Below are 12372 nucleotides of genomic sequence, written 5' to 3'. Positions count from 1 at the left end.
CCGCAAGTCTGCTTATCCAAGGTCACAGAGGGCTAAAGTGAAGTTTCTGCTCCACTTTTCAACTCTAAACCCACAATTTCACAGCCGTACGGGAACCTGGCGTACCTGTTTCAGTCTTGCTGCTGAAGCCTGCGGCCTGTTTGAGAGCGGCAGCTGTGAGGGCCAGACCTCTGCTCTTCCTCAGACCGTGCTGCAGCACCGCTTCAAACTGTGCGCACAGACAGATCACCCTGCAGAGACAAAGACAGGTTAGGATAACATGAAGACAAGCGGGTGGGGGTGTCGCCTAATAGTCAGAACAGCCCAGTTCACCCTGCTGTGCTTTTTATGCTGCACTGGAAATGTTGCTTTGGCTGTACATTCAGATGAAACTACAACTAATCCATGTTAATGTTAATGTTCAATTAACTGAGTGCATCACATATCAAATGATTCTCCTAATGCAGATAGTCTGAAAGGCCTGAGGTTAAACCCAGCTTCACTTTATGGGATTTGGCCTCACATTTGAATCTCATAAATCTACTATAGATATAAGATTTCTCTCATACAAGACTGCAGTAGCTCTCACACGCCTTCTCTGGATGACCTCCAGGCTCTGTTTGTGTATCCCTTTTCTACTGAGCTCTCCAAGACCCTAATGTGGCAGCTTTACCTGAGGTTATCTCTGCAGCTTCAACTCTCCGCCCTTTTAGCTCCTGAACTTTCTGAGCTTTAGTGTCCGAGAATGAGAGAAAGCGACATTCCCTTGTGTCCCATGTTTGCGCTACGCACCTATACTGAATGTACTCCGACTATGTGTTTTTCTGTTTTGTTAGTTCTGCCAGAGGCAAAGTTCTCTGTAAGCAGAGGCCCTCTCGCTGGATTGTGGAGGCCATCTGCCGAGCAGGGGCACGGTAACATCACAGTTTTACATTTAAAGCGCCGTTTGTGCTGCAACCAGCTGGTCACTGCCACACACTTTTTCCAGCTCTACTATTATGATGTGATGACGGGGAGGGGGGTCCTTTTCTGCTGGGTATACCATGCATCACGGTACTGGTCGCCAACTTTAAGATGAACTGAGGAGAGGTGGAAAACTATACTGTGGACCATACAGTAAAAACAAATTCCTTTTGGAAGTCGTGGCTACAGCATCCTCTGACCTAGAGAGGAGACAGGTCATTCATCCTACTACTAGCACGCAGTTTTAAAAACAGGTGCATTAGTGCCACTAACCAGTCTTTTATAAATGCTCTTCATCTACAAGGCGGACATAATATTGAATCTTAAAAACCAGTACTCAGAGCTGAAAATGAGATCTGAGCAGCACAGAACATGAATCAATAGTATTCTCTCTCAGCGTGAAGCTCTAATGAAACAAAGTTGGTACATCATTTTTCTTACATAGCCACCATTAACATCACAAAGGAGAACATTCTCACTGCTCGGATATGATGGAAAGTCTGCTAAAGCTCTCAGACCGAAAACAACAACAACAAAAAACAACAATTATTTTCCATCTAAAAAAATGATTTTGCTGTTTAGAAAGTAACCCTCAAAGCTGGGCGTACAGCCAGATCGCTGCACTGAAAAAGCTGGAGGTAGCGCGAGCACATACTGGAGCCTAAAGCACTACATCATCTATGACCTGGAGCTCCACACGTAAAACAAAGCACCTTTTAGAATGATAAATAACCATCGTGATAAAGCAAAAGAATTTCTGGGTAACAGGCAGCTCCTCTTACCTGCTGTCTGAGTCTGTGGCGATCTCCTTTCTTCCTCCAAAGCGGATTTGGCACTGGGAAGATATGAGGAAATTGCTTTTTTTTTCTTCATGTATGTCTGCTAAGTTAAAAAAGTCTAACAGCACTTTTCAAAGCCTTAAATTGCAGATCGGGTCCTCCTTTAGTCCTCTACGGACACTACAGAGGGTATCTGTGCTACATCTCCTGGCCTGTGGTTACAAGGTTACAGACAAAATAAAGGAATTACAGAAAATGATTTAAAGGTCAAACTGTGTTTCTGATCTGACCTTCAAGAATTAACTGTAGGGGCTTGGCTGGTGCTGCAAACCTGAGAAGGAAGCTTGTCTGACTGGCAGCACTGGTCTCAGTTTTGATATTTACATTTGACACAGTGTCAGAGTCCAGCCCAGCTCCGATACCGTACATGCAGTTTCATCTTCCCTCAAAGCATCAAGCCAAACCCGATCCAGTAGAATAAGAGTTAAGGGGTTTTTTTCTCCTCGGACGTTAAAAAGTATCCCGTGTCAAAATGAGTTGAAACACTCTGTAAGGTATAGATAAAAATCGAAAAACACTCCGCACCCATTTCGGAATTGAGAGCAGCAGCTGCTGTGTAGACAGTGAAACAGTATATTTCATTTCCATATATTTGCTTAATGTGGGACTTCAGCTGCTAAACGGACATGTTTTAAATGCAACCACACTGTGCAGCCCTGCTGTTATGAGACAGGGAGGACGTGATCTGGCACTGTCAGTCAAACAGGTACGGCCTTCTCTGGCAAAGACCTCGCCCGGACGGCACCATATGTGGCACCAAATAAAATAAGGAATAACTATGAACAGGGTGGAGAAGCTTCCTACATCTTCACTTATGAAAGACACCGATCATTTTAGTCACACTAGAGTAAAAACAGAACAAAAATAGAGCACATTTGTGAGAGTTTTTCAGTCTTTTATTGGTCCTGTGCCAGCTTTTTGAAACTGATTCCTGGCATTTAATACAAAACGTGTACTAGGGCTGTTCGATATAACGATATATATCGGATGATGATATAAAAACATCTATCGTTTCATTTTGCGCTATCGTTTGTTTCCTGGTGTTGCAAAATAAACTGTTTACGGCAATATATTTTTCATTGTTTTGATGGTCACTGTAGTGGCTATATTAACTTCTTAAAGTTCTCTCTTTCTCTTATATTTAATATAACCACACTACAGACGGACAAGCGCCTGTTTTTATGCGTTGTCGTTAGCAACAAGGATGGTAACATCGGTGTCCGCTTGTTTATGTTCCACATAAACCTTTCACAATAAAGCTCAAGATCCTGTTGAGACTTTTCAAAATAAACGGAATCACGTGAAAGAGCAGCTTATTTACGGATGAGAATTAAAAAAGAGCCGCCAGGTGCTAAAAAATAAACCTTAGACTCAAACGTTAGAACAGGCTTTTTCCCCGCAGCACGCCGTGTAATAAATACTCACAAAGAAAACAGCGGCCTTTACAACTTATGTCTAAAAATGTATCGTTTCATGCATCTGTTAAAACACTCGACTCCAGCTACATGACGCGCAGCTGGAAACACTTCCCGCAAGACGAGCTGCAGAATTTACAGAAAATGTTACATTTTTGTGATTTATATCGTTATCAGGACGATAAAATTCCTATATCGGGATATGAGATTTTGGTCATATCGCACAGCCCTAACGTGTACCGTAGTTTTCGGGTCATAAGCCACTACTTTTTCCCCACACTGTGAACACTGCGGCTTATACTGACGTGCAGCTAATGCATTTTGTTTTTTCCATGCAGCCAAAAACATTTTGCCTGGTAACAGTAGACCAATAAAATTGATAAGTAGTATATATACGGTATATATTTTTACCGGTTGTTAAGAGATGTTGTAATGTTGTTTGTGCACTGTTCCGTAAAAAAACCATAAGCAACGTAATTTGTGTGTTACTGATACGTATGTATACTTAAAGGTAGCGCTGTTCGAGGAAAAAAAGCATTTGCAGTATGTATTTTTGTATGTTAGCATAACGTTTATGTTACCTTACGGATTAAATTAAACATTAAAAAGCCTCACGTGTAATATTTCTGTGTAAATATCTCATATTACAAGTGAAACGCATACAGCTTAAAATCGGGTGCGGCCTGTACAAGTACAAAATTGATTTTCTTTCTAAAATTAGAGCATGCAGCTTTTTATCAGGTGCGCTCTGTAGTCCGGGAATTACGGTATATATTTTTTCATGTTTTTCAACTACTTTCAATTAAGCATCCTAGGTTTGACTCTGTCTTTATTCATATTTTACAAACAACCGCAGCTTTTTTGGAATGGGGTTTGTATTCATGGTCATTGTGTTCTTTTAGGTAGGACTCTACCCATGTTTTTAACTTTGTTCTACAGAATATTGGGTTACAGAGGCCGTCAACAGAACTCGGTTTTACTTCCTCCATTGTGTTTATAGAAAGGGAGATAGAAGGAACTGTAACAAATTCAGTCACCACAAAAATGTTGACCGGGAATTTAAAAAAAAGCCTGTTCCAAAGAAAAGATCACTCACAACTAGTCACACATTTAATGTGAGCTGATTTCCTGACCATAAAAGCAGAGGCTTAAAATTATTAAACCTCGCTCAGTCTATGTGGACTGCAGCACTGATGATAATTTCTCGTCTCCAGCATAAAGAACGTCCAGATAACCGGTAGCTCACCTGCTTCACAGCATCCAGCAGCCTCTCCAGGAGGTTCTGCCTCTTTGTATCAGTCTGCTGGGTGCCTGCGGAGGGTAACACAAACAAAAACAAGAGGAATGAGGAAAATGACGTTGCCACAGATTAAATTTCCCATCATTTATCGTTACTCCATTCATTATTCATGACAATGAAGAAGGAAATGAAGTTGTGTGGCAAGTAATGGCTGCTCGGAATCAACATAAATAATCAAAACTGACTGCGAAGTTCTGCGTTTAAGGACTGCTGAGCTCCAACTGCGACAGGAAGCGCCTATGGACGTTAATATTACAGGGTACTGTGAGGATTCTTTAACCTCTAGAAGCACTGTGGAACAATGTTTTATATTAACATTTTATGGGCTGAGTGAATTATCCAGAAAAAAATAGCAGACGAATCAACATTAGTAATCATTAACCCTGCAGCCCAGACAGCATATTCACAATGGCAATGATGATGCTCCTTGTCTCAAAGGTTTTAAGTCATCGAAGAGCTGCCAACCCACTGGAGCAGCTCCCCGGTCATGTGTTTCCTCTGGAGCACCTGTGAGTTTGCAAAGGGACTTAAGTTACTTTCATCCACCAGCTTGTTTACCTGTGAATTTAGGCCAGGAGCTTGTTAAACACACACCTCTTACCGTAAGCTTCAAGGCTTTCCAGAGACTTCAAGCATACTTCCCTCATATAAAAACTATTAGGTGCTTTCCAGCTTTCAGTCACAGTTGGCCTAAGCATTATGGGGTTTCCAGTTGTTTACACACTGGAAACATTTGCAAAAATAAGACCGTTTTAACACTTTCATTCCTGAGAAACCCCACTTACATTGTGCGGAACTGCTTCGTTTTCCTGGAGCATTCTTGACCTCGATCTATCGTTTCAACAAAGCTAGCAAAAAGGGGGGAAAGCCATGTGTCGAACAATATCAGACATTATGGAAACCAACTAAAAGGCCCCCAAATGAAACTTAGAAAGTCTCGCCAAGTTTCTGAGCAATCTCCTGCAGGCGTGATTTGACATGTTGTGATTTTATGGGTAAGAAACAGAAAGCAGTGAAACAGCAAATCTTACCGTTCATCCTTATAAACAGACTCCAGTAGCATCCAAGCTAAACACTTCCCCACTGATACCATTCATCCCTTGCTGTCGCCTTTAATCACAAGAGGCTAGCGATGCACCGGGACCATGCTGTCTCTTTGGCCGAGCCGGACCCACCCAAGGGCGGCGTGAGGACTGATGCTTAGTCGGTGAACAGCGAGGCCTGCCGGTAAGCTGCAGAGCTGTGAGTCTACCACTCTGACATGTAGGAGTTGCACACAGCCAAATACACGGGTAAAGTGCGACAAGCACGAACCGGAGTGTGTTTTCTAACCAGCTACAGGACGGGTCTAAGGTGTGTTGGGCCGTTTCGGACAGAAACTGACTGTTTTCGGTTTGCTGCCTGCGACACTGCGAAAAAGGGAAACGGAGGACTGACATAGCAGCGCCAGGGTCACATGACAAAACACACAGTCGTCATATGACGGCTAAGCGGAAGTGGGAGTTGTAGTCTTTTGTAATATAACTCTAGCGTTTGAAACAGAAGTAAAAAGCATTAAATATTTTATCTGAAATCAAAAGTGTAGAAAACGTTTTACACCAGCCCTGCCACAAGGGTGCACAAGCTGGTTTTCCCCCAGAGATGTCCCTAATTCAATTCAGTTTTAATTATATAGCCCCAAATCACAACAATGGTTGTAGGGTAAAGACCCCATAATAATACAGAGAAAATCCCAACAGTCATATGTATCCCCTATGAGCAAGCACCTGGCGACAGTGGGAAGGAAAAACTCCCTTTTAACAGGATGTTAACATGCAGCAGAAGCAAGTTCAGGTTTGGGTGGGGTCCGTGTTAACAATGGCTGCTTCAGGTGCTGTTGGCCAACAAGGTGCCTGCAGAAACTAGTCCACCGCAGGATCATAAGGTCACATGAAAAAGGAAAAGTTTTCAGAGGGTAGTTTTCAAGCTAAAGCTCAGCCAAAATCAGTTCGTGCAAGAAAGCAATGATCTCAAACACAGCAGCAAATCTACAACAGAACGGCTGGAAAACTAAATAATGAATGTGCTCCAATGACCCAGTTATTTCAGTCCAGACCTCAGCACCCCTGAAATGCTGTGGTGCCACCTTAAGAGTGCCGTGCATTAATGAAAACTCCTCCAGTGTGACAGCCTCATAAAGCAATACAGAAAACAGTTGCTTCATGTAATCGCTGATAAAACTGGTTCTACAAGTTATCGAATCATTGGGCGCACATAAAACTTTCTTTTTCACATGACTGTAAAATAGATCTCTTACGACAAGAATAACCAACTAAAGCTTTAAAATAAGTGGTATGGAGTCCAAAGAACAATATCTATACCCGTAATGCAGTGGGGTATAAGCAAAAGAAAATGGTTTATTGTACTTGGTTAAATTGTGTGCAAAAAGGGTGCCATGATTAAATTGTGTTCATCCAACAACAGATTTTTTTGAGTGTACTAACAGCAGTAGGAGAAAACACGAAAACATAGAAATACTTGAATAAAGTAAGAGTACATTAATAATGCACTTTAATAAAGTACATTCGATCACCACATCCTGTGGTGCTCTACTTTGCAAGGTTAACAGTAACCTTGTTTCTAGTTTAAACTGCTGCATTTGTATCAGCTGACATCAACTAAGCACATACTGTAAATACCCAGGTGTTTGTAGAATGAATAAACAGTTAAACTGCTATGTAAACTGGCATCTAAAAAGTATCAAGCAAAACTGATGATTGAATATGAGACTTAACTGAGGACAGCACTGGGGAGAGATGAAAATTCCACATAGCCACTTATTGCAGGCCATGCAGTGTCAGGTGGAGCAAATGCTGTATGCAGTCTTGTGAACACGAGTCATGTGAAAGAATTTACAGATTTTATGTATGCACGGCTAAAAAGTCTGAAGGACCTGATGTAATGATCAACTTCAGCTGTCATAAAAAAACTACTCTTGCATGTTTGACATTCAGCCTGCAACAAAAGTTCACAATGATAGACTTTCATGGTTCTATGACTCAGAAGACTCCATAACTGCATTTATCTTTGACTGTGCCTATTATATGTTTTATAGCAAATCAGGGTATGTGTTTAGGCAGGTGGACAGAGAGTCTGGGACAATAACATGGCAAAACGAGCACCAACATACTAATTTATGGTATTACTACTTGTGTATGATTAACATGATATCAGTATTATTATTATTATTTGATTTAACATGGGTGGTTCAGAGTTTAGCACCCTGAAATTCATACTTTGAACAGAGTTTATGAGCTCACAGCTGGTCCTGGACCAAAAGATAACTGGGAGTCGAAACACTGGGAGGTGATCGCTGTAGGTTTTTTGGATAAAGGAGGAGGTGTTGGTGGCATTTAACAGCTCTCCATCCCAGTCATTTACTCTGGGCTTTGTTTTTTATCCAAGAAGAGGTAAATCTTCAGTCATGTCTGAAGTAGATCTTCGAGCTAACAAAACTCAAGTAGAATCGCTTACAAAATAAGATATTGGCAATGTAAAAAGTTACTGGAAACCTACGCTCATGTCCAACTCAGTATTTTTTTTTCACAGTTAAAAGAAAAAAACATCTTCTTTGTCTTATACTGAGCCTTAGTGCAGCTTTTCACACCATCCTCTAAAAGAAGCTGTTTTAGCTCCCTCCCTTTAAGTCTTCTTTCTTCTGATTGGCTCGTCCAAATAAAAAAAAGTTCTAAACAGCAGGTTTGTCCTCACAGCCATTACTCAAATGACCATATTAAAGATGTTTTTAGCCAGTAGTAGAAAGAAAAGAAAGAAACACACCTGATATCGAGCATTCAGAGCACCTTTTCTTTTGCTCATAGTGATAACTTGTCCGTATGCTCAGCAACCTTTTTCAAACTTTGGGTATGTTTAATGTAAGCATCTGCAGACGTTTACAAAATTGTTGGTACCCTTCGGTAAATGAAAGAAAAACTCACAATGGTCACAGAAATAACTTTAATCTGACTAAAGTAATAATAAATAAAAATTCTATAAATCTTAACCAGTAAAAGTCAGACATTGCTTTTCAACCATGCTTCAACTGAATTATTTAAAAAAATAAATGCATGAAACAGGCCTGGACACAAATGATGGTACCCCTAGAAAAGAATGAAAATAATGTGTCCAGTAATCAGCATCACAGGTGTCTAAAATCTTGTAATCAGTCAGTGGGCCTATATATAGGACTCCAGATAGTCACTGTGTTGTTTGGTGACATGGTGTGTACCACACTTAACGTGGACCAGAGGAAGCAAAGGAAAGAGTTGTCTCAGGTGATTAGAAAGAAAATCATAAAATCAAAATCATAAATCATCCAAGCAGCTAGATGTTCCTGTGACTACAGTTGCACATGTCATTCAGAAATTTAAGATCTGCAGGAGGAAAATTGATGACAGATCAAAGAGACGGATAATCCGAATGGTAACAAAAGAGCCCAGAAAGACTTCTAAAGAGATCAAAGCTGAACTTCATGCTCAACGAACATCAGTGTTAGTTCACACCATCTGTTGTTGTTTGAGCCAAAGTAGGCTACATGGGAGACGACCGAGGAGGACACCATTGTTGAAAACAAATCATAAAAAAGCCAGACTGGAATATGCCAAACTACAGTTGACAAGCCACAGAGCTTCTGGGAGAATGTCCTGTGGACAGATGAGACAAAAATTGAACTTTTTGCCAAGGCACATCAGCTCTATATTCACTGACGGAAAAATGAAGCATATCAAGAAAAGAACACTGTCCCAAATGTGAAACATGGAGGAGGCTCGGTTATGTTCTGGGGCTGCTTTGCAGCACAGGGTGTCTTGAATCTGTGCGGGGTACAATGAAATCTCAAGATTATCAAAGGATTCTAGAGAGAAATTTGCTGGCCAGTGTCAGAAAGCTTGGTCTCAGTTGCAGGTCATGGGTCTTACAACAGGACAATGACCCAAAACAAGCAGCTAAAAACACCCAAGAATGGCTAAGAGGAAAACATTGGACTATTTTAAAGTGGCCTTCTATGATCCCTGACCTCAATCCTGTTGCGCATCTTTGGAAGGAGCTGAAACATGCAGTCTGGAAAAGGTGCCCTTCAAACCTAAACAACTGGAGCAGTTTGCTCATGAGGAGTGGGCCAAAATACCTGCTGAGAGTTGCAGAAGTCTCACTGACAGTTACAGGATTCGTTTGGTTGCAGTGATTGGCTCAAAAGGTTGTGCAACAAAATATATAAAAGTTGTGGGTAACATCATTTTTGTCCAGGCCTGTTTCATGCATTTATTTTTTTTTTAAATAATTCAGTTGAAGCATGGTTGAAAAAGCAATGTCTGACTTTCACTGGTTAAGATTTATAGAATTTTTATTTATTATTACTTTTGTCAGATTAAAGTTATTTCTGTGACCATTGTGAGTTTTTCTTTCATTGACCGAAGGGTACCAACAATTTTGTCCACGTCTGTACTACTGTAACTGTAACATACGAAAAAAAATGTGGAAAGTCATAATAAGTCGTCTTATATTTGTAACAAAACCTTCTTTGACAGAAGGTCAGACCTGCACAATGTTAAAGAATTTGTGTACCTTCATAACTGCAAGGCTTCAGTTGAACCACACTCTGGGCTGAATCGCTTTCTTAGGGTCATCCCGTCACATGGTTTATTGATTTATTGTCTGTGCCTCTATAAAAGGTCTAAGTTCTTAGTTTGAAGCCAATCTGTGATAGATTTTATTTACCATGTAGGGCCATTGATTGTTGCAACACATATAAGCACACAGGGGGACCTGAAACCAGACAGCTGGTAGCAAATAGCTGAATGATCTAAACTTAGCTTGACTTATCACTTTCATGACACATAAACAAGCATGGAACTTTCCTGTGTCATCAAAACTACAATGTGTTTATTTTGGGTGACGACATTGAAGCTTTTTTAACATAAAATATTAATTTGAGTAAATGTTATAAATTTAACGTGTTACAAAAACCATAAAAACCACACATCATTCCTCTGATCGTGTTTAGCACACTTCTACTGCCGTTCTTTTACAATAAAAGGCTGTCCGTAACACATTTATCAATATACCTTTTCATTTTCTATTTACAGTCAAAATCTGTGACGCGAATAATATCAGAAATAGTGATAAGTGAGGAGGCTGTTGTCTCTTAATCGGTGTCATGTAAAAACACTGTTATAGTGTGCAAAGTTTGCATCTTATCAGCAAGGTACAATCATGTGGGCAGGGATAGCTCAGTAGGTAAAGTGGTCGCCCCATGATCGGAAGGTCGGCGGTTCGAATCCACTTAACGGCTACCCTGAGGTACCCCTGAGCAAGGTACCGTCCCTACACACTGCTCCCCGGGCGCCTGCTTAGTGGGCTGCCCACTGCTTCACAGAGTGAATGGGTCAAATGCAGAGAAAAACAAGTAATTTCCCCATGGGGATCAATAAAGTATCCATTATTATTATGTGGCTCTTGTCAGGGCAGCACTTCATTGTTACCTAATCATTAGTTGTGCATGTTGGTAGAGCAAACACAAAATCCTTTTCAACAAAAGGCAAATATAATGATCGCAGTCCGTGTCTCTGTGTTCTGCCGTGGAGCAGCTCACACTGACAGTGTCTCTCTCACAAATTCGTTTGAAGTAGAAGCCAGGGTGCCGTCGTAGATTGTAGAGAGCGACACATCTGCACCGGCGTTTACAACTCCGTTGTCGGCCGGGGGGCCCTGTCTAACCAGCCTGCCGCTCTTTCTGAAGGAGTTCCTGATCCCGCTGGCGAGGCGATCAGACAAGCGCCTCACCGCCCGGCTCAGTCCACGGTTCTTCTGCTTCGTCAAGCCCATGTCGTCCTCCAGCTCCTCCGGCGGCACGTCGATGTTCCCCGTGTACCAGAACACCCACCAGATCAGGCTGAGGAAGAGGATAATGGCCCCGCCGTAGACAAACAGATCGTGGATAACCAGTCCTCCAAACACCCCAATCATTATAATCAAGACACCGAGTATGTCGTGGGCCACTGCGAACCAAAATGAGCACTTGCAGCGGCCAACTCCTCCGTACCTCTTCTCCATGATGGGCTCCACCTGTACAGGTGTTGACATGATAACTTATCCAAAGAGTTTATCCAGACGTGGAAGAAAATCCAAAGCGACAAACTTTAGCAGCCGGTGTAAAAGCAAAGACAATCAAGTCTGATCCTCGCTGAGAGAAACATAAAACAACCTGCTGTGACACGGTCAAAGTACAGTGTACTCAGGCCATTATCAGCAAGAGCCACACCAGCTTGACTGTACTGGATGTGTCAGAGCACTATAAAGAGCATTTAATAGCATTTTATCTTTGACATCATCAAGTCTTTTCCATCTTCTGCTCAAGCCCCCTGGCTGATCCGTTTCCGCCTTTCCTTCTCTTTCAGAATGGGGACCCACACCAGCCCCATCGCCACAAACATCAGCCCTAAAGACAGGCAGGCCGAGGCTACAGAGCGGGACGCTTCAGTCACCCCTGAGTACTGGAGCAGTAAAAGTACTGCGCCTGCTACAGACATCAGAGATCCCATCACAATCACGATGATAGGTTTGTGGAGGTAAGCACGGCCCGGGCCTTCAGCAGCTGCTGGCTGTGTGTCTGGGTACAACCGCTGGCTCCCAAAGTCACCCGAAAAAGAAGTTTCCATAGTTGAAACAAAGCCTTGTACCTTTGATGTACAGAGAAGGGAGATGATAGCAAGTGGACCTCAACAGGACACCGATTGTCTTCTTTAAATCAGTCCCGAGCCGTTCTGTTCATTCTCTCAGTCCATGCAGACATCTGTCAAGAATGCAGCACCTCCCAAAAGTCACATGAAAGAGTTGTATC

General features: G+C 41.9%; 3 protein-coding genes across 3 annotated transcripts in view; all 3 read right to left on the bottom strand.

Moving 5' to 3' along the window:
* Positions 1-5939, bottom strand: part of snx29 (sorting nexin 29) — a 147880-nt gene extending 141941 nt beyond the window's left edge. Inside the window, exons 1-4 of the mRNA XM_085415884.1 lie at positions 5528-5939; positions 4443-4507; positions 1725-1777; positions 106-230 (exon numbers count right to left, since the gene is read on the bottom strand). Of these exons, the coding sequence (XP_085272010.1) occupies positions 106-230; positions 1725-1777; positions 4443-4507; positions 5528-5534 (250 nt within the window). The 5' untranslated portion in view covers positions 5535-5939. The remainder of the gene's footprint in view (positions 1-105; positions 231-1724; positions 1778-4442; positions 4508-5527) is intronic.
* Positions 5940-10982: 5043 nt separating this feature from the next.
* LOC146663233 (transmembrane protein 238-like) lies at positions 10983-11791 on the bottom strand. The gene has a single exon (XM_085415245.1). It carries the CDS (start codon positions 11613-11615, stop codon positions 11121-11123), a length of 495 nt encoding a protein of 164 aa, XP_085271371.1. The 5' UTR covers positions 11616-11791; the 3' UTR covers positions 10983-11120.
* A 75-nt stretch (positions 11792-11866) lies between these two features.
* LOC146663232 (phosphoinositide-interacting protein-like) lies at positions 11867-12372 on the bottom strand. The gene has a single exon (XM_085415246.1). The coding sequence runs from the start codon at positions 12188-12190 to the stop codon at positions 11885-11887; it is 306 nt and encodes a 101-aa protein (XP_085271372.1). The 5' UTR covers positions 12191-12372; the 3' UTR covers positions 11867-11884.

This window comes from Rhamphochromis longiceps, linkage group LG8 (assembly GCF_057381845.1).
Source record: "Rhamphochromis longiceps isolate RC_006_pf linkage group LG8, R_longiceps_female_GT1.1, whole genome shotgun sequence".
NCBI classification, from domain to species: Eukaryota; Metazoa; Chordata; class Actinopteri; order Cichliformes; family Cichlidae; genus Rhamphochromis; species Rhamphochromis longiceps.
This window is presented reverse-complemented; position numbering and strand designations above follow the sequence as displayed.

Coding starts and splice junctions, on each gene's coding strand:
- LOC146663233 (XM_085415245.1), bottom strand. CDS start 11,615: ATGTCAACACCTGTACAGGTGGAGCCCATCATGGAGAAGAGGTACGGA.
- LOC146663232 (XM_085415246.1), bottom strand. CDS start 12,190: ATGGAAACTTCTTTTTCGGGTGACTTTGGGAGCCAGCGGTTGTACCCA.